The 25,227-nt window shown below is 51.9% G+C and overlaps 1 protein-coding gene across 2 annotated transcripts in view; it reads right to left on the bottom strand.

Moving 5' to 3' along the window:
- The window catches only part of SCUBE1 (signal peptide, CUB domain and EGF like domain containing 1), a 125,991-nt gene extending 103,027 nt beyond the window's left edge, over positions 1-22,964 (bottom strand). The window contains exons 1-3 of one of the 2 annotated variants that reach the window (XM_025282730.3): positions 22,765-22,964; positions 18,568-18,702; positions 1,080-1,208 (exon numbers count right to left, since the gene is read on the bottom strand). In XM_025282730.3, the coding sequence (XP_025138515.3) occupies positions 1,080-1,208; positions 18,568-18,702; positions 22,765-22,852 (352 nt within the window). In that variant the 5' untranslated portion in view covers positions 22,853-22,964. The remainder of the gene's footprint in view (positions 1-1,079; positions 1,209-18,567; positions 18,703-22,764) is intronic. The other variant, XM_044940800.2, reaches the window with a different exon arrangement.
- Positions 22,965-25,227: the final 2,263 nt, after the last annotated feature.

Below are 25,227 nucleotides of genomic sequence, written 5' to 3'. Positions count from 1 at the left end.
CTACCAGGAGAGATGGCGAAACAGGGCCTCCCTCTAAGCCTCATAGGAACTAACCCTGCTGACACCACAGCTTCAGACTTTGAACCTCTAGGACTATGACAGAGTAAAGTTCTCTCGCTCAGGTCACCCAGCGTGTTCCTCTGTTACAGCAGCCGCAGGTTGTTAGTCACTGATCAAATGATGAGGCATCTAGGAAAATGGTGAAGACAAAGGCCAGGTACCTGATTGCAACTACAGGTAATCATACCCAGGCGCCTGAAGGCAAACACACCCGCAAAACTAAGATGCTTTCCAGTCTTTCTTTGTTGTTCTACATTTTCCCAATTGTACCCAGAAAGTTTGCATTACTCATAAATTTATACAACTGGCTTAAAAATATATGTATTTGAATTAGGAGAATCTGGAAGTATATAAGAATCCTTGTTATGGGCTGAATTATGTTTCTCCCTAATTTATGTGTTGAAGGTCTAACCCTTACCCTTAGAACATGGCTGTATTTATGATAGAACCTTTAAAAAGGTAATTACGTTGAAAATGAGTTGTTAGGATGGCTTCTACTCCAATATGACTGGTGTCCTTATAGGAAGAGATTAGAGCAAAGAGAGAGTGAGAGAGGGAGAAACACCAGATACATGCATGCAGAGATGACCATGTGAACACACAGCAAGAAGGTGGCCATCTGCAAGCCAAGGAGAGACCCTCAGATTAAAAACAAACCCACGAGCACCTTGTCCTTGGACTTCCAGTCTCCAGGACTGTGAGTAAATAAATTCTTGCACTTTAAGCTCCTCAAGCGTGCTATTTTGTTACAACAGTCCTAGCAAACCAATCATTGTGGTTTAGTCACTAAGTCATGTCAGACTTTGCAACGCCAGGGACTGTAGCCCTCCAGCTTCCTCTATCCATGGGATTTCCCAGGCAAGAATACTGGAATGGGTTGCCATTTCCTTCTCCAGGGGGTCTTCTCGACCCAAGGAACCAAAAGAGGATAAGCATTCCCACTGCCCGCAATGTTACCAGCTGGAGTTGAGAAAGAGGCAGGGTGTGCCCAGTGGGCAGGGCACAGCTGCGTCGCTCACCCAGGCAGTTGTGTCCGTCATGTGCCAGCATGAAGCCGTCAAAGCAGGTGCATCTGTAGTTCCCCGGGATGTTGATGCACTCGTGGACGCAGCCCCCGTTGTAGTGGTCATTCTCACACTCGTCGATGTCTGCAAAATGAGGCGCATGAGAAGTGTCAGAGGAAGACCCCGGGGGTCCTCTTCCCCCCCACCACTGAAGACATTGGGACATGAGTGGTTAGGGGATGACTCAACAGGTACTCACTAACTCAAGTCCTTGCTGGGGGCTGGGGAGCGGATCCAAAGGTTACAAAGATGAAGATCCTGGCTTTGGAAGGTAGTCAGCCACCAGCTTGGGGAGCAAGGTCATGTGGCAGGCATGTTTGGAGTGACTTTCAGATTCCCCGATGGTGAAGCAGGCAAGATTCACACTCAGCTCTGGTCCCCTTGAAGCCTCTCAACACTAACAGCATGCAAGGACCCTACCTAAAATCCCCCCAAACTGGCTTTTTTCAGGCTATTTGAAAGTTGCCCAGAGTGGAGAGCTCATTACTTGTGAGAGGGGCTAAGAAATAAATGAACTTCTCATACCATCACAAAACCTAATTTCTAGAATGAGACAAAGGCCGTATACTTCCCCCAGGGTTTTCTTCCAGATCTGAATTTCTACTGCTTTAGTTTCCTTGTTACAACAAAGACTTCTGTCTTATGAACAATGGCTAATAGCCTTCCTAAAGGTCACCCTTTTTGCCGTTCTAAGTGTTTCTCAACATTTCCCATCAGGGGTCAAAGAGCTATCAGTTCTGGAGTTCCAGAGAGATTCGAGAGGGCCTGGAGAGCTATAGCAGCAAGTCCAGTTAACATTCAATGAACTACCCAAGTCCCAGGGGTGACACCATGTGTCATTAAGGCCCCAAACCCCACATTAACTATCAGGCACAGACCCCCGTCATCTGTATTCCAATTTTACAAGGGAATCGAAGAAGCTGAGGCACAGCAAGGCCAAAGCCTTGTCAAAGGCCACACACCTCGATATGTGGGATTCGAACCAGTGCAATCCCCCATCAGAACGAGGGGTACTGGTGGCGTTCAACCTACCCACCTCGACCTCCACAGGCCCACGAAAAGATGGCAACCGGAAGCCTCTCACAGCAGAACCGGAAGTGTTCCCACAGCCGAACCGGAAGCAGGGATTTTTGATGAGCGGTTCCAGCTATGAAAGCCAGGAAGGGGCCGCCCTTAAGAAGAGAGGGAACTCAAGGCACACCTGGCCGCTTCCACAAACACCTGAGGGGCTGGTAAGGGGAGACACCCAGCTTTGTCCTCTTTCCACATGGTCCAGAGGACAGAGCTACACACAGTAGAGAAAGCCAAAAGGGCCAATTAATGTTCAGGGGTAGGTATGTCCCATCTGGAAGACAGAGCCTGCCTCATGTGGTCGTGAGCCCCCCAACTCTGGAGGTGACCAAGCACTGTCTGGACACCTGTCTGCCAGGAATGCTGCCAGCAGAGGAAATACTGCAGCCCTGAAAGTGCTAGAATACAGGGTCTGGGCTGTGCAGCATCCTCCTGGTAGCCACCCAGCCATGATGAGGGAAGAACAAGCAGCCTGGATCTGCAGAGGTGCAAGAGATAGGAGGCTTCCTGCCTGCAGAGGCCCTCAGCGTCTGCTGGGAAGCAGGCTCAGTGCTGTAAATCATTTGAATTGCTTTCGATCATTATACTTAATGTACTAAGAAGTTTTAAATAACATTAAAGGCAGAGTATAAGATTTTGTGTTTGAAAGGGCACGTGGATTTATAAAGACTGAGATATTGATTACCTCTCAATCTCTGCAGCTCCAACCTTTTGCCAGAGCCCCAGATATACCAATCTAACTACCTCTCCCCCTAGATCGCCCACATTCACTCCAAAGGCAATATGGCCCAACTTTAATTCATCAACCTGCACTTCTCTGGGGTTCTCCATCCCAGTAAATATTGTTATCCTTCCATTTCTCCACTGACATCTAATCAGCTACCAACATGTGAATCTTCTACATTCTTAACATAGGTGCAGTCTGCGAACTGGTCACCCATTTCTACTACTTATAAACATGGCACCATCTCTCAGCTGATCCAAACCAGCATCTCCTAGACTATTGCCTCCTTCCTTTCTTTCATTCATGCAGGTGACTCAGGAGAAGGTGGCCTGGTCCCAACTCTGGGGGTGGAGCCTGGTCAGTCTAATCAAACAATATATGGAATTAATGGCTGTTATTGGTCCCAGGGTGGGCATGTGACTTAGGCTGGATCAGTCAGCCTGAGGGGAAGGAGTTTTATTTTATATTGGGTAGAAGTCGCTCCCTCTCACTTTGTACCTCAGTATGTAGGTATCTATTCCTGAAACATACACGAACTGTCTGGAGTAGGTATTTTAACTCCATTTTATAGTTGAGCAAACTAAAGTGCAGGGAGGTAATTGCTCAAGGTCACATAGTAAGGTAGGGCAAGGATCAAAACAAAGCCTTGCTGTTTACAAAGCCCATGTCTTTTCTAGTGGAGGTGATGGAATTTCAGGTGAGCTATTTCAAATCTTAAAAGATGATGCTGTTAAAGTGTTGCACTCAATATACCAGCAAATTTGGAAAACTCAGCAGTGGCCACAGGACTGGAAAAGGTCAGTTTTCATTCCAATCCCAAAGAAAGACAATACCGAAGAATGTTCAAACTACTGCACAATTGAACTCATCTCACATGCTAGCAAAGTAATGCTCAAAATTCTCCAAGCCAGGCTTCAACAGTATATGAACCATGAACTTCCAGATGTTCAAGCAGGATTTAGAAAAGGCTGAGGAACCACAGATCAAATTGCCAACATCCATTGGATCATCAAAAAAGCAAGAGTTGCAGAAAAACATCTACTTCTGCTTTATTGAGTATGCCAAAGCCTTTGACTGTGTGGATCACAACAAACTGTGGAAAATTCTTCAAGAGATGAGAATACCAGACCACCTGACCTGCCTCCTGAGAAATTTGTATGCAGGTCAACAAGTAACAGTTAGAACTGGACATGGAACAACAGACCGGTTCCAAATCGGGAAAGGAGTACGTCAAGGCTGTATATTGTCACTCTGCTTATTTAACTTACATTCAGAGTACATCATGCAAAATGCTGGGCTGGATGAAGCACAAGCTGGAATCAAGATTGCTGGGAGAAATATCAATAACCTCAGATATGCAGATGACACCACCCTTATGGCAGAAAGTGAAGAGGAACTAAAGAGCCTCTTGATGAAAGTAAAAGAGGAGAGTGAAAAAGCTGGTTTAAAACTTAGCATTCAAAAAACTAAGATCATGGCATCCGGTCCCATCACTTCATGGCAAGTAGATGGGGAAACAATGGGAACAGGGACAGACTTTGTTTTCTTGGGCTCCAAAATCACTGCAGATGGTGACTACAGCCATGAAATTAAAAGATGCTTGCTCCTTGAAAGGAAAGTTATGACCAACCTAGACAGCATATTAAAAAGCAGAGACATTTCTCTGCCAACAAAGGTCTGTCTAGTCAAAGCTATGGTTTTTCCAGTAGTCATGTATGGATGTGAGAGTTGGACTATAAAGAAAGGTGAGTGCCAAAGAATTGATGCTTTTGAACTATGGTGTTGGAGAAGAGTCTTGAGAGTCCCTTATCTATCTACCTTGTGCTGAAGAAGAATAAATGAAGGTTGAAGAATAAGGGAAAGCTGGTGAATGTATGCAGAGATACGATTGGTAATTTCAGCACAGTTACAAAAGGAAGGCCATAAATATGGCTCTGAGCCTCCTAGAAGCCAAGGCAAGGAGGAAAACACAATCAGTTACAGAGTCACCACTTCCATAAAATTCAATTGCACAAACTGTTTTAAGACGTTGTCTGAGAAAGATGTCTTTCCCCAGTTAAGATAATCATACACCCAAATTTGCCTGGCAAAGCTCTAGTTTATGCCTGTTGTCTGATAATTGCTAATAGCAACCTTTCTACTATCAAAATGATAAACGATTTGATCACCATACACATAAGGCATTATAAGGAGATTGCTTTTATAAAGAGATTGATTGGATAGTCCATATGACAACTCTAGGGCTTCCCTGGCAGAGTGGTTAGGACTCTGTGCTTTCATTGCAGGGGACACAGGTTCAATCCCTGATCAGGGAACTGAGATCCTGAAAGCTACGGGGAGCGGACAAAAAATAGTAATAAATAAATAAACTAAAAATGAACTTAAACTCTACCCTTTCCCTTCCTTTGACTCCCCATAGTGTAGGCCACAGTGGATGCTAATGCCCTGAGGAGAGCAGTGTCTACTGTTCACATTTCTTCCTTTAATCCATTCCCAAAAGATTCCCCCAGATCCGAGCACTTAGAATGATCAGTTCTTCTCCAATCACCAGCCCTGGAGTGCTCCCACAGGCTTCTGGGGCCAACCTGCTTTACCTGCCCATCCAGAATCCTGAATGGAGAACCATCTGCTCACAGATCAAACCTCCCCTGATTTTCTGTATCTTTGCCTTGAATTTTTGTTTTTTAAAATCATGCGAGCCTCACCCTTTAATGCATGAGAGATAAACACATAAATAAACAAACAAAAACTCTGCCAAAGCAAGTAGGTTTATTATTGTAAAAACCGTATCCAAGAGCCAGCAACCCCAGAGGAGGTCCCGCAGGCCTCCAAGATGCCCATCAGTCTCAGGCCACTTAAAAAATATTTTTATTGAAGTCCTGAATACTCATTGGAAGGACTGATGCTGAAGCTGAAACTCCAATACTTTGGCCACCTCATGCGAAGAGCTGACTCATTGGAAAAGACCCTGATGCTGGGACAGATTGGGGGCAGGAGGAGAAGGGGATGACAGAGGATGAGATGGTTGGATAGCATCACTGATTCAAGAGACATGAGTTTGAGTCAACTCTGGGAGTTGGTGATGGACAGGGAGGCCTGGTGTGCTGCAGTCCATGGGGTCGCAAAGAGTCGGACACGACTGAGTGACTGAACTGAACTGAACAGTTGATTTACAATGTTGTTAATTTCTGCTGTACGGCAAAGTGATATATATGTATATATACATTCTTTTAAAATATTCTTTTCCATTCTGGTTGATCACAGAATACTGAATATAGATCTCTGTGCTATACAGCAGGACCTTGTTGTTCGTCCATTCCATATATACTAGCTTCCATCTGCTAACCACCGTCTCCTTCTCTAGCCCTCCCCCCAAGCTCCTCCCTCTTGGCAACCACCAGTCTGTTGTCTATGTTGGATCACTATTTCAGGACTGTTAAAGCTAGAGAATGAGGGACAGGCAGATGGAGTGGGGAGAGGGTGAAGGAATGCAGGGGGGCAGAGCCAAGCTCTCTAGTTATTTAATCTTTTTTTAAAATTTGAAGTGTAGCTGATTATGATATTGGGTTAGTTTCAGCTGCACAGCAAGGTGATTCAGTTATATATTTTCAGATTATTTCCCATTATAGGTTATTACAAGATATTGAATGTAGTCCCCTAAGCTACATGGTAAGTCTATTGCTAATCTGTTTTATGTTCAGTAGTTTGTATCTGTTAATCCTACACTCCTAATTCCTTCCTTCCTCCTTTGATGACCGTAAGTTCGTTTTCTATGTACATGAGTCTGCTTCTGTTTTGCATATAGATCCATTTGTATTATCTTTTAGATCCCACACGTAAGTGACATTATATTTGTCTTTCTCTGTTTGACTCACTTCATTTAGTATGACACTCTCTAGCTCCATGCTTGTTGCTGCAAATGACAATATTTCGTTCTTTTTGACGGCTGAGTAATGTTCCATTGTACTGCGCTGGCTTGGCCAACCCAACATATATGTGCTGCATCTTCTTAAACCACGTGTCTGTTGATGGATGCTTGGGTTCTTTCCATGTCTTGGCTATTGTAAATAGTGCTGCTGTGAACATAAGGGTGCATGTATCTTTTCAAATTATAGTTTTGTCTGCTTATATATCCAGGAATGGGATTGCCAGCTCATATGGCAACTTTATTTTTAGTTTTCTGAGGAACCGCCGTACTGTTTTCCACAGTGGCCACACCAGTTTACATTTCCATCAACAGTGTGGGAGGGTTCTCTTTCTCTATGCCCTCTCCAGCATTCATTACTTGTAAACTTCGGGATGATGGCCATTCCGACCAGTGTGAGGTGATGCTTCATTGTGGTTCTGATTTACATTTCTCTAATAATTAGCAACATGGAGCATCTTTTCAAGTTAGCCATCTGTAAGTCTTTCTTGGGGAAACATCTATTTATATCTCCTGCCCATTTTTTGATTAGGTTATTCTCATTATTTTGGATGTTGAGTTATATGAGCTGTTTGTATATTTTGGAAATTGAGCCCTTGTTGGTCGCATCATTTGCAAATATTTTCTCCCATTCCATACTTTGTCTTTTTGTTTAGTTTATGGTTTTCTTTGCCGTGCAAAAACTTTTAAGTTTGAGTAGGTCTCATTTGTTGATTTTCACTTTTATTTCTTTTGCTTTGAGAGACTGGTCCAGATATTTATTCTCAAAGGGCTGTTGTGCGTTTGTGTCCCTCAAAAGAGGTGTTGATGTCCTAACCCTCAGTACCTGTGAATGTGACCTGATTTGGAAATAGGATCTTTGCAGATGTAATCAAGCTTTAGATAAGGTTGTAGTGGAGTACGGGCTTCCCAGGTGGCGCTAGTGGTAAAGAACCTGCCTGCCAAAGCAGGTGACATGAGACATGAGTTTGATCCCTGGGTTGGGAAGATCCCCTGGAGGAGGGCATGGCAACCCATTTCAGTATTCTTGCCTGGAGAATCCCATGGACAGAGGAGCCTGGCGGGCTACAGTCCATGGGGTCACAAAGAGTTGGACGTGACTGAAGCCACTTAGCGTGCGTGCGTATTGAAGTCAGATGGGCCTAATCCAACGACTGGTGTTCTTCTAAGAAGGAAATTTGGATAAAGACATACTGAGAGGATGTTCAGGAAGAAAGGAAGAAACCATGTGAAACACAGCCCCACAGGGAGGACGGCTCCGGGGCCGCAGAAGCGAAGAGCACAGGGGTGAATTGGTGTGGGAGGTCCGTGTGGCCACTGCTTCCCTTGTCCTGATGCCAAGGCTGAGGCCCAGCACGGCTGCGGACCTGGTCTTCCCAGGAAGGGGAGCGAGAGACTGCGTTCAGATGCAGGCTCTATTTCTATTAGAGCCACATCCTCAAGGTGCTTTATGCTTCAAAAAGTTATTAAGGAGAAAGTTGGGGAAGAGACGTTATGTGCATCGCTGTATTTATTTCCAAGGTCCGTACCTGCTCCTGAGGTTAAGAGGTAGTGACAGAGATGTTCATATCAGAGAAAGTGGCCAGGACAAAGCTCCAACCTGAGTGCTCAGGAATAGAAGGCCAACAGCTTGCCCCAAACATCCCTGCTTCTTCTCCAGCTTGGATTTTTTTTTTTTTTTTTTTTAATGAGAACTCAAGTCCCCACAGAAAACAGCTTCCAACATCCAACAGAGCAGAGAAAAACAGCACAGGGAGCTGCTCATTATAGGATTTTAAAAGGTCATGCAATTCCACTTTTCCTATATTAAAATGGCAGCACGCACACACGATTCCGCAGCTGTAGTTACGTGCCAACGGCACGGGCTTGGACTTGAGTGGGAAGAGTTTTGTTTTTTTTTTTAATTCAAAATTGATTCTTGCTGCCCCATAAAATATACATTTATTCTGTAGTGCCTCGGTTTGAAGAGAGTCTACTACAATGAGTCAGAGATTCTTCTCATTTCAATACCATTTAGGGCATTTTAGTTCTAAAAATCAGGACTGACCGGAAAGGTTCTCCAAATGAGGATTTTTAAAGCACCCTACTGGCCACTCTCAGAAATCATTACTGAACACATCTCCCCGTTTCCCCTCGAAATTGGCATTTTTCTCAACATTCCTTGCAGACAGCGGAGAGCAAACGCTCTAACAAAGAACTCTTCCCTGGCTGGGCGCTAACACGTCTTCTCCTTTGTCTGGGGCTTTAGGAAAAACCGTGCACTCCTTAGATCAGGCAACCATTCTGGGAGAGATGTATGGCTTAGGAAGTTGAGTCCTTATTGGTGAATAAATCTTAATCCGGTTTGTTGGCTAATTACATTCGCGGGAAGGTGGTTCCGCAGGGCCGCCCAGCAGGAAGGATTAAGCCCCCCGTCTCCGGTGGCACAGGGTTAAGCTCTGGGTTTGTAATGACTGAGTAATGAGACCCGCTCTCGGCGGACTCCTGGCATCCATCGATCAGGTTTCCCTTCTGCCGAGACAATGCCAGAAGTGGGCCCAGCAGTTAATTATGGGAAAGGTCAAAGGTCATGCAAAACCAACACAAATCTATATACTTTTTCATTCCTAATGGCACACAATGACCATGGCTCAGCCAGAGGGTGGGAAGGTCCTCCCCCCAGCCAACCCATGATCCAAGGTAACCATGGGGTTGAGCTGTGGGCTGACCTCTCCCAGTGGCCTGCACGGCTTCGGGCCTCCATGGCTTCGGGCCTCCACGTTTTTGCTCACGCTGTTTTCCTCTGCCCAGAGCTCACAGACACCCATGCCCTTCCACAGACTGAGCCTCCGCATCACTGCCCGCTCTGAACTCTTGCAAATTGCCTGGCAGACGTGGGGGGGGCACTTCTCCCCACCTTCTGGGCCCCGCGGCTCCCTGAAAGGACACTCATTGCTGTCACTTGCTATGTACATGTCCTTCAGGGCTGCGACTTCCACGGGGCAAGAACCGTGTCCTGGTGAGCTGCAGGTTCAGCAGTAGCAGCGTGTCTCCCCAAAGTCTGCTTGGCATTGAATGAATGAGTAGCCATCTCGATCGAAGCCCTCATGGACGTGTGAGGCTGTATGCAGGCCCTTGGCTATGAGCACCCTAAGAAGTGGGTATGAACACCTTTATTTGACAGCAAGGGAAACCAAGGCTCAGAGGTGTTGCCGCCCTGCCCGAGGTCACACAGCTAATACAAGGGGAGCCAGGAAGTGGGCCAGGCCATCAGACTTTGGAGAATGCTTTCTCAGTCACAAAGGGCCACGTTTTGTGGGCTTCCATTTATATGACTTCTGCAGAAGAGCCAAAAGTATTGAGACAGAAAGCAGATTAGTGGTTTCTGGGGACTGGGAAGCTGGGGAGCGATGCTTAAGGGGTACAGGTTTTCTTTTTGGAGTAATGAAAAGGGTCTAAATTTGGTTTTGGTGATGGGTACACGAGTCTGTAAATATACCAAAAGGCACTGAATTGTATTCTTTAAGTGGGTGATGGTATAGTACATGGATCGTATCTCATTAAAGCTGTTTTTCTCAGTTAATGCTGTCAGTGATCTCGTACATCATGCTGGGGAGTCTCGGGGGCTCGGCCTGGGTGCAGATGCTCACCGTGAACTGACCTTGAGTGTCCTCTGCTCTATGTGGGCTCACGGTGAGCTTTGTGGCTCCCAAGTATCAGGCTGGGACTTGCCTACCGAACCCCAAGGGCCAGTTAATTACTCCCTTTCTCCCTCCCAAACCCTCTGGACCCTTCGCTGTTCCCAAGTTCTGACATCAGGTCTAGCGGATGCCCAAGCAACCTGGATGGTGGGGATTAAGATGGGAATGAGGGGCTGCCAGCTCAGAGCTGAGGCTCCCGCTGCTCCCTTTCCAATCAGAAGCATAGTCATTCTCCCACCCCCGTTACCAAAAAGGCAGGGGGGACGCCCCAGACCCTGAGACTTCAGGCTCTGAGGGGGTGCTCCACAGATCCAACCCGTGAACTCAACAGAAGGATGGTCAGAAATACAGTTGCCCAAAAGCCTGAGCCACCACTTGAAACAGGCAGGCTGGGGTCCTAGAGCTCCTCCAGTGCACCCCTGGATTTGATAAAGGGATAACTGAACCCAGAGAGGGGGACTGAAGAGCTGACCATATCAGCAGGTTGGGGCTGAACCCGAGACCCACAGCTCAGGCTTCTCCCCCTAAGCCCACAGGCTGCCCTCTGGGCTCTGGAGGCTCAGGAGCTGGCCTGGTGCACTTTGATTTTACTCCCTTTCTCTCCAGGTCCCCAGTGGAGTTGCTCCCTAATCGTCATGCCAATAACGGCAAGGGTGACTGCCTACCGTCTTCTAATGGCCCGCAGCTAAACTCTTACTATAGCCAAGCAGGAAGGGCTTCACTCTCCCCATCACAGAAAGAGACACCGAGGCTCAGAGAACTGAAGGGGCGTGTGCTAGGTCACCCAGTTAGTGAGGGCAAAGCAAGACTGGAAGCCAGGCAGGCTGGCGGCAGACTCCACCATCCTAACCTTGACACAGTCACCTGGAGAATGCCCCACGCTTCAGTGAATGGGGAGCCAGGGCCCATGGTCCTCACTAGGGATCAAGCCATCTCTCCAACTTCTGCCCTCTTATCCCAGCACCTTCCTGTCCTCAGCCAGACCCTGGCCACGAGGAGCTGCCAGTCTAGACAGGAAGGATGACACAGACAAGGATGAACACGTCTCATGCAAGGACAGCCTTGCCCCCCAGCACTCTGGTCTGGCCAGGCCTGCCCGTGGGGCTGTCAGTGCCCACAGTCCTGCCAGAGCCCACCTGGAACCCTCACAGACTGAGCCCGAACTGGGCGCCGTCGTAGCAAGGAGCACCCTGAAGATAGAGCTGCCCACTGTGGGGCTCAGAAGAGGCCTGAGTTTGCAGTCAGCACACTAAGGCCCATGGAGAAGGAAATGGCCACCCACTCCAGTGTTCTTGCCTGGAGAATCCCATGGAGGGAGGAGCCTGGCAGGCCATGGTGCACAGGGTCGCAGACAGTCGGACACGACTGAAGCGACTAAGCACGCACTCTAAGGCCCAAGAGGTCCACAGACCTGCCCAAGGTCACCTAGGCGGGCGCCCAGGTCTCCACGGACCTACATCCAGCCCTGCTCCCCTTGACTCAAAGGGCAGGAGGTCCAGACAGAGGTGGGGGGCGGGGGGAGGGGTCTCTGGGAGAGGGTAGTGCCTCTGGGCACCCCCGGAGGGAGTGGAGGCTGAGCTGCAGCAGCCGCCGTTATTAACAGGGCAGCAAGTCCACGCTGGCCAGCTGGGGTTTTCCCCTCTCTCCTCCCAGGGGCTGCAGCCCTAGCCCATCTGGAAGACCCCCTCCAAGCACCCCTCTGAGACCCCCTGACCTTGCCTGCACACACGAGCCCTCCAGCCCTCTTTGTCTCAAGGCCTTTGGGGAAGGCCACCATCCACTTCAGTAGCATTCAAAGGCCAACAAGGCCCGTGGTTTATTTTCTTAGAAATAATGGTTTTTGCTGGTTAGCATTCCTCGGATGGAAAAACAAATATAGCCACTGTAATAAGAAGCGGCCAAGAGGAGGCTAGAGGGCCTAGAGGAAGGGACGGAAGGAGGCCTACTGCCCTGGGGGTCGGGGGGTAGGTGCTCAGAGATGGGGTGGGGGTGGGGGCAGAGGCCCTCTAACCCTAGGAGAAATGGGGATTTAGAGAAAAAAGAAAGCTTGATCGCAGGCACTCTCGCCTATAGCCAGGCGGCTGTCCCTCTCCCAGCCCCCACTCGGCGCCCACTGGGTGAGACAGGTGCCCCCCATCCCACACGATGGGAGGAAGGCTAAGTCACCTGCTGCACTCACTGAGTCGGCAGGGATAGAATCAGACCTCGGCATCCTTGAGACAGACGTGTTCCGGGACCATCAGAGCCGGAAGGAGTGTCAGAGACCGCCTCTGCCTTCCTAGCTTAGCCCAGATGACCGCCTCTCCAGGGAGCCCTTTCAGACTTCCCCCTCCCCAGCAGTGCTCGCCCCGTCCTTCTTGCCCCACTGAGGCTGGTCTGTATTTCCATGGCTGTACTTTCCACGCCCTGTTAACGATCACGTCTTTCCCCATCTGTCTCTCCCCTGAATGGGGAGATGGGGAAAACAGGTCGTGGCCCCGGCCCCGAGCTTGGCACAGTGTAGGTGCTCAGTGAACAGTTTCCATCCTGAACTGAATCTGGTCCAGTGGACACATTTTACACCCGGGCAAACCGAGGCTTAGTGAGGCAAATGCCTCTTCGTGCTTCGATGCCAACGATACAAGCTCTTAACTTTTCCTCCCCAAAATGGACCAGGGCTCCAAGAAGCCTCAGCTCCGCAGCAGATCTGGGACCAGTTGCAAGCCACGCTGCCTAATTGCTAGCTGACAGCAGCTTGGAATTTTAAGTCACATCCGATTTCTTCCTGCCCGCTGGTCTGCCGGACTCCAGCACTTTCATCTTCAGCAGGGCACACGTTAGCATGCATAATTGCACGTTTTAAGACTCGAAGAATTTCCCCTCCTCCCCCCGTCCCAGGCCACCTCTGAACTGCCTTTGCTGGCCTCCCAAAAAAGCAGAATTGTATCTGGAGTTTCAGTAAAGAGTGTAATAATGATGAAAATGATTTAATAAGGTCATAGACATTATTTCCTCAGAAGGCCAATTGGTCTCAAGGTTTTTTTGTTTTTTTTTTTTTTTTCTGATGTTAAACTAAATGGATCACTGGGTGTGTTATTAAGAGTTTTGTTAAAACACTTAATAGCATGGCCTGTAATCTACCTAACTTCGGTGACTGACAAGTAGGCCCCGGGGATACAAAATTCAGGAAGTGACTATTTACATGCATTACTTACATGCTAATTTTGTGATCTCCGATGCCCATAAGGCTGTCATTTTTTTCCTTTTCACAGAAAACGGAAAATAGTAATATATTTGATATACTGTGGCCAAAACAAAAAGCTATTTCCCCCAAGAGTTTTAATTATGACGTTTTGGAAAAGGTCCGAGTTGGAACTTGCAAGTGGAAGAAAGCACTTGAATAAATGGTTGAAGAAATTAAGTACACGGAGAAGGGGCGATGCGCACTGCTGCTGCAGACTAAACAGTGATGATCAGGAGGGTCTCAGTTATTTCAACAAGCCATTTGAGGGTGGTTCGCTCCACGTTTGGGACCTGGTCCTGATTATAAATAAGAGCTTTTCATTAAGATTAGCAAGACCCAATTCAAGCTATAATTCGGTCCTTTTCCTTAGCACATGTCTATGAAAACAAAGCAATTAAAGTTAAATGAGTTGAAGCATTTAAAGGGACTGAAATGCCCTCTCCTCACCCCGGCCTGCCCCCTCGACAGAAAGAGTACAAACAGGCCCGACTAATTCAGACCAGGAGGCCAGCGCAGGGCTGGCCCTGGCAGCTCCCTGAAGGTCCATGCACAGGGTGCCTGGTGGGGGTGGGGAACGCAGCAGCTTAGCTACATGAAGAAGGATGGGGAGACAGAATGTGCAAAGGCCCCGAGGTGGGAAGGAGCTGGCAAACTGGAGGACCTATAAAAGGACAGTGATGCTGGGGGAGGCTAGGGAGGAAAAGATACAGAGAACGACCGCATTCAAAGCGGTTAGCTAGCTGAGGAGCATCTCCAGCGGCCCAGGCTCATGAGGCCTGGCTCAGAAGAGCTGATGGAGGCAAGGGGAGGTGTGAAAAGGTCTCTGCGGCCCCCCTAACACTCCATGCTAAGGCTGTTGGGGGCCTGGGCCACTGCTAGGACCTCATGGCTGACCGGGATCATAGTCTAGGCCCTTCTGTCCCTCAGCTGAGTGACCTGGTGAGGGACTAACCTTCCTGGGCCCCATTTCCTCAACCTAATTCTGCCACTGGTCCCAGCAGACATCCGTGGACTAGACCTCACCCCTTTCCAGACTTGGCTTCCTCATCCATAAAACCTTCAAAGTGTGGAAGGCTCTGGGAAACCTTTCTTGATACCCCTCAGACATGGGCAATAGTCATTCACCTCATCCACCAGTGCCAGCTCTAGGCCCAACCCTAAGTGAAGACACACGGGTCATGGCAACCCAGTGTGACAGGAACTCCAAAGGAGTGATGCTCATTGGTGACAGCTGACCTGTTTGGGGCAGCAGGGAAGGCTTCCTGGAGGAGGTGACCACTGCAACTCATCCATCCACCAATTCACCCAACAGATGTCTCCCAATCCCTGTGCCAGGCCTGGTGTTGGGTTCTAGGCATCAGAGCTGAAAGGTAACAGACCCTGACCTTGAGGAGCCCACATTCCAGGAGGAGACCTGGGAACCATTAAGCCAGCGTGAAGTGGGCTAAACAGAGGTTTTGTGGGGCTGGCAAAGCCAACAAAGAGGGGCACTCATCTATAAAACTCGGGGGCTGCCTTAGAGGCCCTTTAAAGCTCATTCCAACTCTGCATGTCTGTGAACTCACCTCGAGTGACTTTAGACACTGTCAGATGAGAACCATCGAGAAAACACTGGTTTATCCTCAGCCTTGCTCAGGGTCTTTCCCAGCTGTCTGAGACCCCTCAGTCTGCCTACAGCAAGGCCCCTGCCGGTGGTAAGCTGACCACATGTGGCCCCAGGCTGCTCCCCGGACACACCGCGGCTGCACGTGCAGACACACCACCATCATCACACGTGCACGTGACCACATGGCAAGATGGCCTTGAACACGTGGTGAGAAGCCGTCCCTGGAACGGGGGATCTGCTTGCTTCAGGCACCGGGTTTGCTAAAGGGTTTTCCTCTGGCAGCAGGAGTTTCAAGGCAACAGTTATGGGGCTCAGTCGGCCCCACTTGGGAGGCAGGGCGCGGTCACAGGCTGACCTCTTCCTGTGAAGAGTGAGGGAGGCTGTGGAAGGCGCCTTCTCTGGGCCTGCTAAGACCCTGTCCTCTCTGTTTACCACAGTAAACAGCAAAACCTTTCAGATCTCTAGGACAAGGGAACTCATTTCTTCCCAAACTCCAACGCCAGCCTCTGCAAACCCCACACCAGCTCAGGACCTGCAGATGAAGGGGCCCAGGGAGGGAAAGCAGGTTTGATTGACGTCTGCTACAGGAGAAGGTGCCAGCAAACTGTCTGCCACGCCTGAGGTTTAGTGCACGCTAAATCATTCTGGGCATGTCCGACTCTTTGGGACCCCAAGGCCTGTAACCCTAGAGGCTCCTCTCTCCATGGGATTAATCTTAACCCAGGCAAGATTACTGGAGCGGGTTACCATTTCCTCCTCCAAGGGATCTTCCTGACTCAGGGATTGAATCTGTGTCTCTTATGTCTCCTGCTTTGGCAGGTGGGTTCTTTACCACTAGCACCACCTGGGAAGCCCCCATTTACACCATGGAAACCAGCAAATGGTACACGACCGAGCTTTGATGATGACGATGGGAGCAGATAACAATGCTGACAACAACATGGGTAACAGTACTACCCCCTGGGTGCTGAGCGCCTGCTGTATGCCGAGTGCCCACTGTCAACCAGACACTGAGGTTGCCAGGGCTCTGGTACCCTACACCAGGGGTCTCCAACCTCTGGGATCAAATGCCTGATGATCGCAGGTGAAGGTGATGTAATAATGATAGAAGCAAAGTGCACAATAACTGCAATGCGTTTGAATCATCCCGAAACCATCCCTCCCCATCCGTGGAAAAACTGTCTTCCAGGAAACTGGGCCCTGGTGCCAGAAAGGCTGGGGAGAGCTGATGATTTCGTTCAGTCTTCAGGAGGCCTTAAGACAGATTAGGAGTTAGCCAGGGCATAAAAGGAGGGAAAGGAGCTCCATGAAGGGAAAACATCTGAGCTGGGTCTCAGAAACACGACTGGCCTGCTGTGTGTATGTGTGGCCAGGGCACAAGGGCATCCGAGCTTCAGATGAGGCCAGAGGCCAGAGCCCGGCTGGAGAGACGGAAGCACACTCACAGCTTTGTTCTCTTTTATCCTCATACTGGGGCCATCAGGCCCCCAGAGCCAGTGACTGGGACCCCCACCCTGGGGGGTTCCACTCGAGCAGAGTGGGAAGCTATTCTGGACTCTGCAGGACTTCAGGGCTACAGGTAGGGCACAAAACGTGGGCATCCTGGGCAAGGGACAGTGGGGGGCGGGGGTGGGCCACCTCAGGAGCTGGGCTGGAGGAGGAACAGGCTGGGTCAACGGCTTCAAGTGGCGGAGACAGGGGTCACCTTGGGAACCCCCGGCCAGAGGGCAGAGCAAAAGATAAGAAGAAAACAGCGTCTCACATGTGCCAGCCAGAACCACCAAGCTCATGCCCAGGCCTAACAGCAGCCAGCCTGCTCTATCTGCCTCCAGCCTGGCCTCCTTCCAGAGGTCTGTGGATAGGCGCCAGCTCCCCGCTCTGGCTTCTGGGCCTCAAGCAAGGCCAGGGCTGTGGCCAAACTGGGCATGATCCAGGACAGGGTCATCTATCTGGCACTCAGCCTTAAGTAGATGCCCAACAAATGAGATGGATAAACAATACTGGCGTCCTGAGGAGGCACAGCGTGTTTCCTACGAAACCCAGCTCCTATAAAAACCTAGGAGCAGGCACCCACCTTGCTTACCTAGTACAAGTCTCAGGTTTTGAAAATGGAAGCTGGCAGGGCTCAGGGAGAAGACAATGAGATGACAGAACTTTGGGCAGGAATTAAGGGGCCTGGGTATGAGTCCCAGCCAGGCCCTTGTGAAACAGGGTTTGCGGGCGGGACCTTGCAGAAGTGACTTCTCCAATCAGAGCCTCAGTTTTCCTCATCTGTGAAGCAGGGACAGACAGGGAAGCCTTGGATTCTGATTCTCAACCAGGGCTGCACATCAGTCTTGGAAGAGAGCCGTCTCTGGCCCCCCGATGCTGGGTCATGCGCCAGACCCTTGGAGACAGAATGACCAGAGACCCTCTTGGACAAATGCTCCCAAAGGTTCTGTCCAGCTTGGGAAGTCCCCTCCAAAGACAGCGAAGAGTGTTCTTGCCTCTGACTTTCAGTCTGCCAGGTTTCTAGGGCCATACACTCAAACCAGCATCCCAGGTGCAGGGAAGGAAGGCTAGATAAACAGACAACACCCGTCTCCGCCCATGCTCGTATCATCGACGCAGGAGACCTGAGCCAACCCCACAGGCGCTGTGGCTGCTCCTGCAAAGCTCCCTTGGGGAAGCTACACAGGATATACAGGTAGCTTTGGATTTGAAACTAGGGAGCTTGGGGTCTACAGTTCATGGGGTTCTCACAGCTAGTATACTGGAGTGGTTTGCCATTCCCTCCTCCAGATAGAATGGGGGTGACAGAGGATGAGATGGTTGGATGGTATCACCGACTCAATGGACATGAATTAGGCAAACTCCGGGAGATGGCGAGGGACCGGGAGAGGCCTGGTGTGCTGCAGTCCACGGGGTCGCCAAGTGTCCGACACGACTTGGCGACTGAACAACAACCACCTTGGGGGTCACCCCAGGCCTCTACCCCATATACATCCGGCCAGGGACAGATGGACAAATATACCATCCAGTGCTCCACCTCAATTTCTTATTAAATAGAAACTCCAAAAGTTTCAAACTCAAGGAGAGTTAAATACTCCTCGACCTCCAAAGGAAGCAGCCCAGGTTCCAGGGCAGCCTGCAGCCTCCCTGCCAGGGCTGACCGAGGCCACCCGCAAGGGCCGTGGGGGCTGTGGATCTGGCCCGAGGGCTGGGCCGGGCTCACCTTCACACTGCCGGCCTTCCCCCTTGTAGCCTGGCTTGCAGAGGCATTTGTAGGACTTGGGCGTGTTCTGGCAGATGGCATCAATGTGGCAGTCGTCCGTGCCCTCCGAGCACTCGTCCACGTCGACGGCCCCTGCTGGGGTGGGGGAACAATGGTGAGGTGTGGCCAGGACATGGGCAGCCAGTGCGGGGCAGGGAGTTCCTTCTGCCTCCTGCCCCACCATGGTCCCTGGGGTAATTAACAGGAAGAGCTGTCACATGACCACCTGGAGTGACAGGTGGTGACTGGTAGCATCTTTGGGGTGGCTGCTCTGTGCCAGGTGCCAGTCTTGTTTATTTTCACAACGATTCCATTAGGTAGAGTTATAGTTCCCATTACAAAGCTGAGAAAGCGGAGGCTTAGGAACATAGGACTTCCCTGGTGGCTCATCTGGTAAAGAATCCGCCTGCAATGCGGGAGACCTGGGTTCGATCCCTGGGTTGGGAAGATCCCCTGCAGAAAGGAAAGTCTCCCCACTCCACTATTCTGGCCTGGAGAGGTCCATGGACTGTATAGTCCATGGGGTCACAGAGTTGGACATGATTGAGCAACTTTCACTTTTCACTTTAGGAACATAGAGAGGAAAAGCATCTCTCTGCATGTCTTGCTCTCCCCACAAGCATCTCTCCAACCCTCCTCCACCCTCCTTATTCTAGAATTTAGAGCCAGAAGGGTCCTCAGAGGAATTTAAATCCATCCCCTTTGGGTCACAGATGGGGAAACAGAGGCTAGCCTGGCTCAGTGAGCGGGGGCTAAGCCAGCAGGCCCATGAGGCAGATCTGAAACATGGGCCTCACCCAGCCCCTAGGATGTGAAATAAAGGATTCTTTTCTAAAAAAAAAAAAAAAAAAAATTATTTATTTGGCAGCGCCGGGTCTTAGCGGTGGCACACGGGATCTTTGAACTTCATTTAGCATGTGGGATCTTTAGTTGAGGCATGTGGGATCTAATTCCCTGACGGGGATCAAACCTGGGCCCCCTACGTTGGGAGCCCAGAGTCTTGGCCACTGGACCACCAGGGAAGTCCCTAAAGGATTCTTCCCCTGGCCTCCATGCCACCAGACTAGAGCATCCCAGCGGTGGACCCATTCTGTCAGTTGGGCTAACCTGGCTCACGGATGCATCCAGTCTCCCTGTCCGCTCTCTTCTCCACCTCGGAAATCTAGGTTTGAACCTGGTTCTCATACTCTGACTTCCAAACTCAAGTTAAGTTTAGGTTATGTGGGTTCCTGGCACTCCCCACCGCCTTCCCTCCATATACACCATCAGTCTGGAATCGCTGTTGGGCAAATAATGTAAAATAGATTCTGTGCATCTGTATATACACTTCTCTCTCTCTCTCACACACACATGCCTCAGGCAGCAGGAAGGCCCTCAGAGCACAGGATAATGCAGCCAGAAGAACCTTAGCTATAATCTAGGTTCATTCCTCAGGTTATAAATGAGGAAACTGAGGCCCAGAGAAGCCTGCTGATGGTCAGGAGCTCATTAGGAGCAGAGACTGGACTCTGACTCAGGATAAACAGGTCCAGGACTTTTCCACATGACATGTTGCTTCCAGCCAGCTATTAATAGAGTACAGATGGGTGACAGACAGACAGAAGGACCCAGAGGGGAGCACAGGGAACTCTCAGTGGCTATGGCGAGGGCCATCACCCAGGGGCAAGCCTGGGGAACTCCTGGAATGCCCTCCTCTCTTCATGCCTCTGCTTCACCCTAGCCCGTCTGGCCCTCAAGAATGTCCACTCTGAATTACTGCTCTGGCTGGCATCTGGGTTCTAAATTTGCATGCGGAGACCTCTCTAAGAGAACCACTTCCCTCCAGGACTTCCTTCCTCCCCAAGGTTCCAGCCTGCCCCTAAAGGGAGGCATCAAAAAGAAATACAACAGAATCACATCCCTATACACACACACACACACACAGAGCAGGTGGCATCCTTTCTCAGAATGGTTGTATCCGCTCAGGTCAGCAGCCCACCCTCTACAGCTGCCCTAAGGATGGTGCATCAGGGGCCAGGAGGCAGTCAGCATAGACCAAAGCCAGTCATCAGACAGCCAGGGGCCAGGAGGAACATCAGGCCAGTGGACCATCCCCTTCTGGAGAAGTGACCACAGCGGGAACCCCGAGAGGGGTGGCATAGCCTCAAGGGCAGGAAGCCAGAGACCAGAGATCTGCACATTCCAGGGGAGAGGAGCGGGGCCACCTCTAAGACACGGCCAGATGGGGCAATGGACCACACTTACAGCTCTTCCCACTTCTCAGGGGTCAAACCACCTGGGGCCCCCAATCTCACACCTAGGCAGGCGTCCTTGTGGGATGAAAATGGATGGATGTTAGCCAAGGGGCAGTAGGGGCACCTCCCAAAACAAATTTTTTTTAATTGTAGTTTTTTAAAAAAACCCTTTATTTGGGAGGAGGGGGGTGTCATGCCCTGTAGCATGCGGGATATTAGATCCCTTAAGAGGGATCAGGGATTGAACTCAATCCCAGCATTGGAAGTGCAGAGCCTTAACCACTGGATCGCCAGGGAAGTCTCCCAACACACTTTTGAAACATGTCTTTAGGTGGGGGCTGGGGAGAGGGCAGGCAAGTTGGAGGAGAGGGAGAGGGCACACAGCCCAGGGGCTCCTGCAATTTCCCTGGCCCCAGTCCTGGCCTGGACAGCCCAGCACAGCCCTCCCCTCCCATCACAGGTGCTCGCTCTGACACGAGTTGTCTCAGAGCAGCACAAGGCTTGGAAGGGGGTGCAGACAGACAGCAGACAGACAGGGAGAGGAAGACGGGCACATACAGGAGCAATCCAACGGGGCTGAAGGAACCAGGACACATACCCACAGACACGTGGGGATGTGGCAGCGGGCCCCAGTTTCCCTTGGGGCTACCGGGGGAGAAAACAGCTTGGCTTCAATTGTGGAATAGTTTCAATGGCCCGGCATCCTCACTCAGGGGTTAACTCCCAGGAATAGACTTCCTGCTGCCAGACACAGACCTCAGGGAGCCGGGCAGTGGGCGCAGCCAGGGGACCTCGGGGCAGCCGGGGAGAGCGAGGCAGGGTCTCTCCTCTCCGAGCACCAAAAGAAGGGAAGCTCCTCTGAGGGACAGGGTCAGATGTGGGAGGGGAGAATGTGTCTTCAGCTTTGTGGAAGACACCCAAGAGAGCAGGAGGGGAAGGGGTGTGTCCAGGTCCCTTGAAATCCGTGGGGAACCCGACCTCACCCCTGCTGCCTGCCCACCTACCCACCAGCAACCCCCAGAGTCTCCTGCCTGTCTCTGGTGGACCCCCTCAGGGTGTTCCATCTTCCCGCCCTCTGACTCTAAGCTTCTCCTTTTTCTCCGTGTCTGTTCTTCAGTCTTCCCCCTCCTGTCTGTCCATCTGTCCACCGCTTTCCAGCCATCTCATCCTTCCCTCCTTCCCTCGGTCTGGCTGGCTCCCTCCCCCCTCCCCCGCCCTCCCCTCTTTCTCCTGCGCCCCCTTGGCTGCACCTCTCTTTCCCTCTCTTCCCATCCCTTCCTCCCGCCCGCCTTCACATCTCCCTCTTTTGATCTTTTTCCTTCCAGATGCTCATCTGCCTCCTGCCTACTCCCTTGGGTTTCCTCCTTGCCTGCTTCGGTCTTTCTGGTCTCTACTCTTCCAGTCCGTCTTTCTCCGGGATTTTGTTCCCTGCGTCCTTTTGTGTACCTCCGTCTCTGTCCGTCTGTCTCTCCGTCTCTCACATCCTCCTTCTCTTTCTCTCGGGGTCAGTCCTCTTTCCCTTGCTCCCCTCCTCGGGGGTCTCCCCTCCCAGCCTCCCTTCTTCCCTGGGAAGTGGGGAGCTCCCGTCCGGCTGGGGCGGGGGTCCCCACTCCCTCCCGCCCTTGGGCGGTGCGCCGGGGCCGCCGGCGGAGCCCCTCGGCGGGCCGTCGTGCTTTCTTTCTTCCTCCCGCCCTCACACGCCACCCCCCGCCCCAGCTCCCCCGGGGCCTCGGCCACCCCCCTTCCCTGCTCCGGCCCCGCTGCGCTCCGGGAGCCCCCGGGCCGGCCCGGGCAGAGCGGAGGGGGCGCTCCGCTGCCGGCCCCAGAAGTTACTTGGCAGAGTCAGGGCTGGGCTGCAGCCCTCCCGACGGCGCGTGGCTGGGGGCCCGCCCGGGACCTCGCCGCCCACCGGGTCGGGGCTTACCTGGGAGCCCGCTGCCCCCCGCCAGCCGCCCGCGCGCGCCCAGGGCGAGCAGCACACACAAGTGCCAGCGCACGGCTGCCGCGCCCATGCTCACTGCGGGCCGGGCCGGGCCGGGCGTGCGGGGCGTGCGGGGCGCGGGGACCCCCACCGACCGGCCGCTCGCCGAGCGCTCCCAGCTGCAGGCTCCGAGGCCAGCGCTCCGGCTCCCGGCCTCCGAGCCGGCGCGACTGACGAGGTGACAGCCGCGCGCTCATTGGCCCGCTGCCGCCGGGGCGGGGCTCCACGCGCCATCGCCCAATGGGCGCCGGCCGCCGGCCTGGGGGGAGGGGCGGGAGTCCGGGGGCGCCCCCCTCTTCTACCGGCCGGCGGCAGGTGGGGGCTAGAGTCCCCGATCGCTGGGCCGCCGGGCGCAGGGTCTAGGCCTGGCCGGAGCCACCTCTGAGGCTGCTCCCTCCCTCTACCCCCTGCTCCTGCGTCCCGCCCTGTCCGTCGAGGGTGGCCGCTCCTTAGGGGGCAGCACCCATCCACCAACACGCGCGCGCGCGCACACACACACACAGACACACACACACACACACTCTAGGGAGAGGAGGAGGCCTGCCCACCGGCCCAGGAGGTCGAGAAAGGCCTCGGAGGCACCCATTTGTATCGAAAGAAACGCAGACCGCTCGAAGCAGAATTACTCTTTCATCCATTCCTTAAGTGTTTATTGAGCACCTACTGTGTGCAACTTCCCTGGTAGCTCCGATGGTAAAAGCGGCTGCCTACAAAGCGGGAGACCAGGGTTCGATCCCTGGGTCAGGAAGATTCCCCTGCAGGAGGAAATGGCAACCCACTCCAGTATTCTTGCCTGGAGAATCCAATGGACAGAGGAGCCTAGTAAGCTAACAGTCCATGGGGTCACAAAGAGTCCGACACGACTGAGCGACTTTACTTTCACTGTGTGCCCAGCACTGGCAAGGCAGCCGTGAAGAAGACAGGCAGGAAAACCTTCTGAAGATCGTTTTCACATTTACGTTCAAAACAAACCAACTTTTTACCACTCCGCAAAGGACAATGGCCTATAAATGCGCTTGTCCTAGGACAACCGCGGGATCCGTGTCTGCAAGGGGGCGCGGTGAAGATTCTGTGTCTGCCTCGCGGTCAGTCTTGGCTGCCGCAGCTTGTCTCAAGGCTGACCTCTTACACAGCAAAGTTTGATGAGCCCCCGCCCCCAGAATGCAAAGTCCCGCGGGATGGTGGACTGGGGGTGGGAAGACCAAGCAGTCAGGTCATTCCACCCAAGAGTTGCTCTGGCGGGGCCTGGGGTCTACACCTGACTCCTTTGAGACCTGGATCCAAGACCCCCTGCCCAGCGGGCAAAGCTGGAAATAAATGGCCCTTCTCAGCCCCAGGCAGGACGCTTGAAGGCAAGAAAGTTCAGCAAACCCCAAGGCCCATCTCCTTGACAACCACCAATAAGAGCTTCTTTTTTCCTCTCCTGCTCTCCAGGTCTGACTGAAAGACAAGACTTGCCTCTTTTTGCCCACTCTGCTTGCGCCAGTACACACCCAGGTTTCCTCTCCACATTGGCTCCCTTCCCTGCCCCCCAACACACCCACACACGCAGGTACACCCTCCAACACACCCCCTCAGGTATACAGGCTCTCACACTTATATACATCCTCACCAACACCCTCGCACACAATCCCGCTCTTTAAACACGCAACCTCTCACACACAAATGGGTGACTGCACACACACTCCCACAACCTTCTGGAGGCAGTCTCCACAGCCCTGGAAGTTTAATCGGTGTCCAGCCACCTTTGCTCCCTGTCGGACCTCGTATCACGGACAGCCTGTGGCACTAGCCTGGGGGCTGAGGCAAGGGGTCCCCACACGGGGGGACCAGAGAGGGTTAGCCTTCTCCCCCATCACACTTGACATATTGTGTGTGGTTGTGCTGGCTGGTGGTTTAATTTGGGAGACCCTGTTATCAGGCTTTATTTTGCCCTCGTGTGGCTTTGGGTTTCTGGGGGAGAAACACCCTCAAAACATAGGTTTCTGCATGATGCATACTGTCCTGTGCACTGGATAACAGAGCAACAAAGGTGAGTTGGGGCGGGAGGGTAGGTCCTTTCAGGGGCTTGAACCAACTAGAAACAATGCTCTTTGATGGGCTTCTTCAACAGCAGCCCCTTATCCCTGGCCCGGTGCCCCTCAAGCTTGATGGTAGCAGGGGGTTCTTATTTCGGGCTCCGTCGTCCCAAATCAAGGAGGCAATGGAGGCAGGATGGTGGCCTGTTAGACTGTGGCCCTCCCAGAACCCAGAGGCAGCTCTCAGTGACACCAAGTCCAGTCCCCAGCTAGCCCCGCCAAAGTGTGCAGAGAAAAAGTCATTCCTTTCAAGAGATGATGGTCTGTGCAGAGGAGTCAGGAAGCAGAGAGGGCTGGAGAGGAGACACACTCCTAAGCCCCCCACAAA

The sequence above is a fragment of the Bubalus bubalis genome, chromosome 4 (assembly GCF_019923935.1).
Source record: "Bubalus bubalis isolate 160015118507 breed Murrah chromosome 4, NDDB_SH_1, whole genome shotgun sequence".
NCBI classification, from domain to species: domain Eukaryota; kingdom Metazoa; phylum Chordata; class Mammalia; order Artiodactyla; family Bovidae; genus Bubalus; species Bubalus bubalis.
This window is presented reverse-complemented; position numbering and strand designations above follow the sequence as displayed.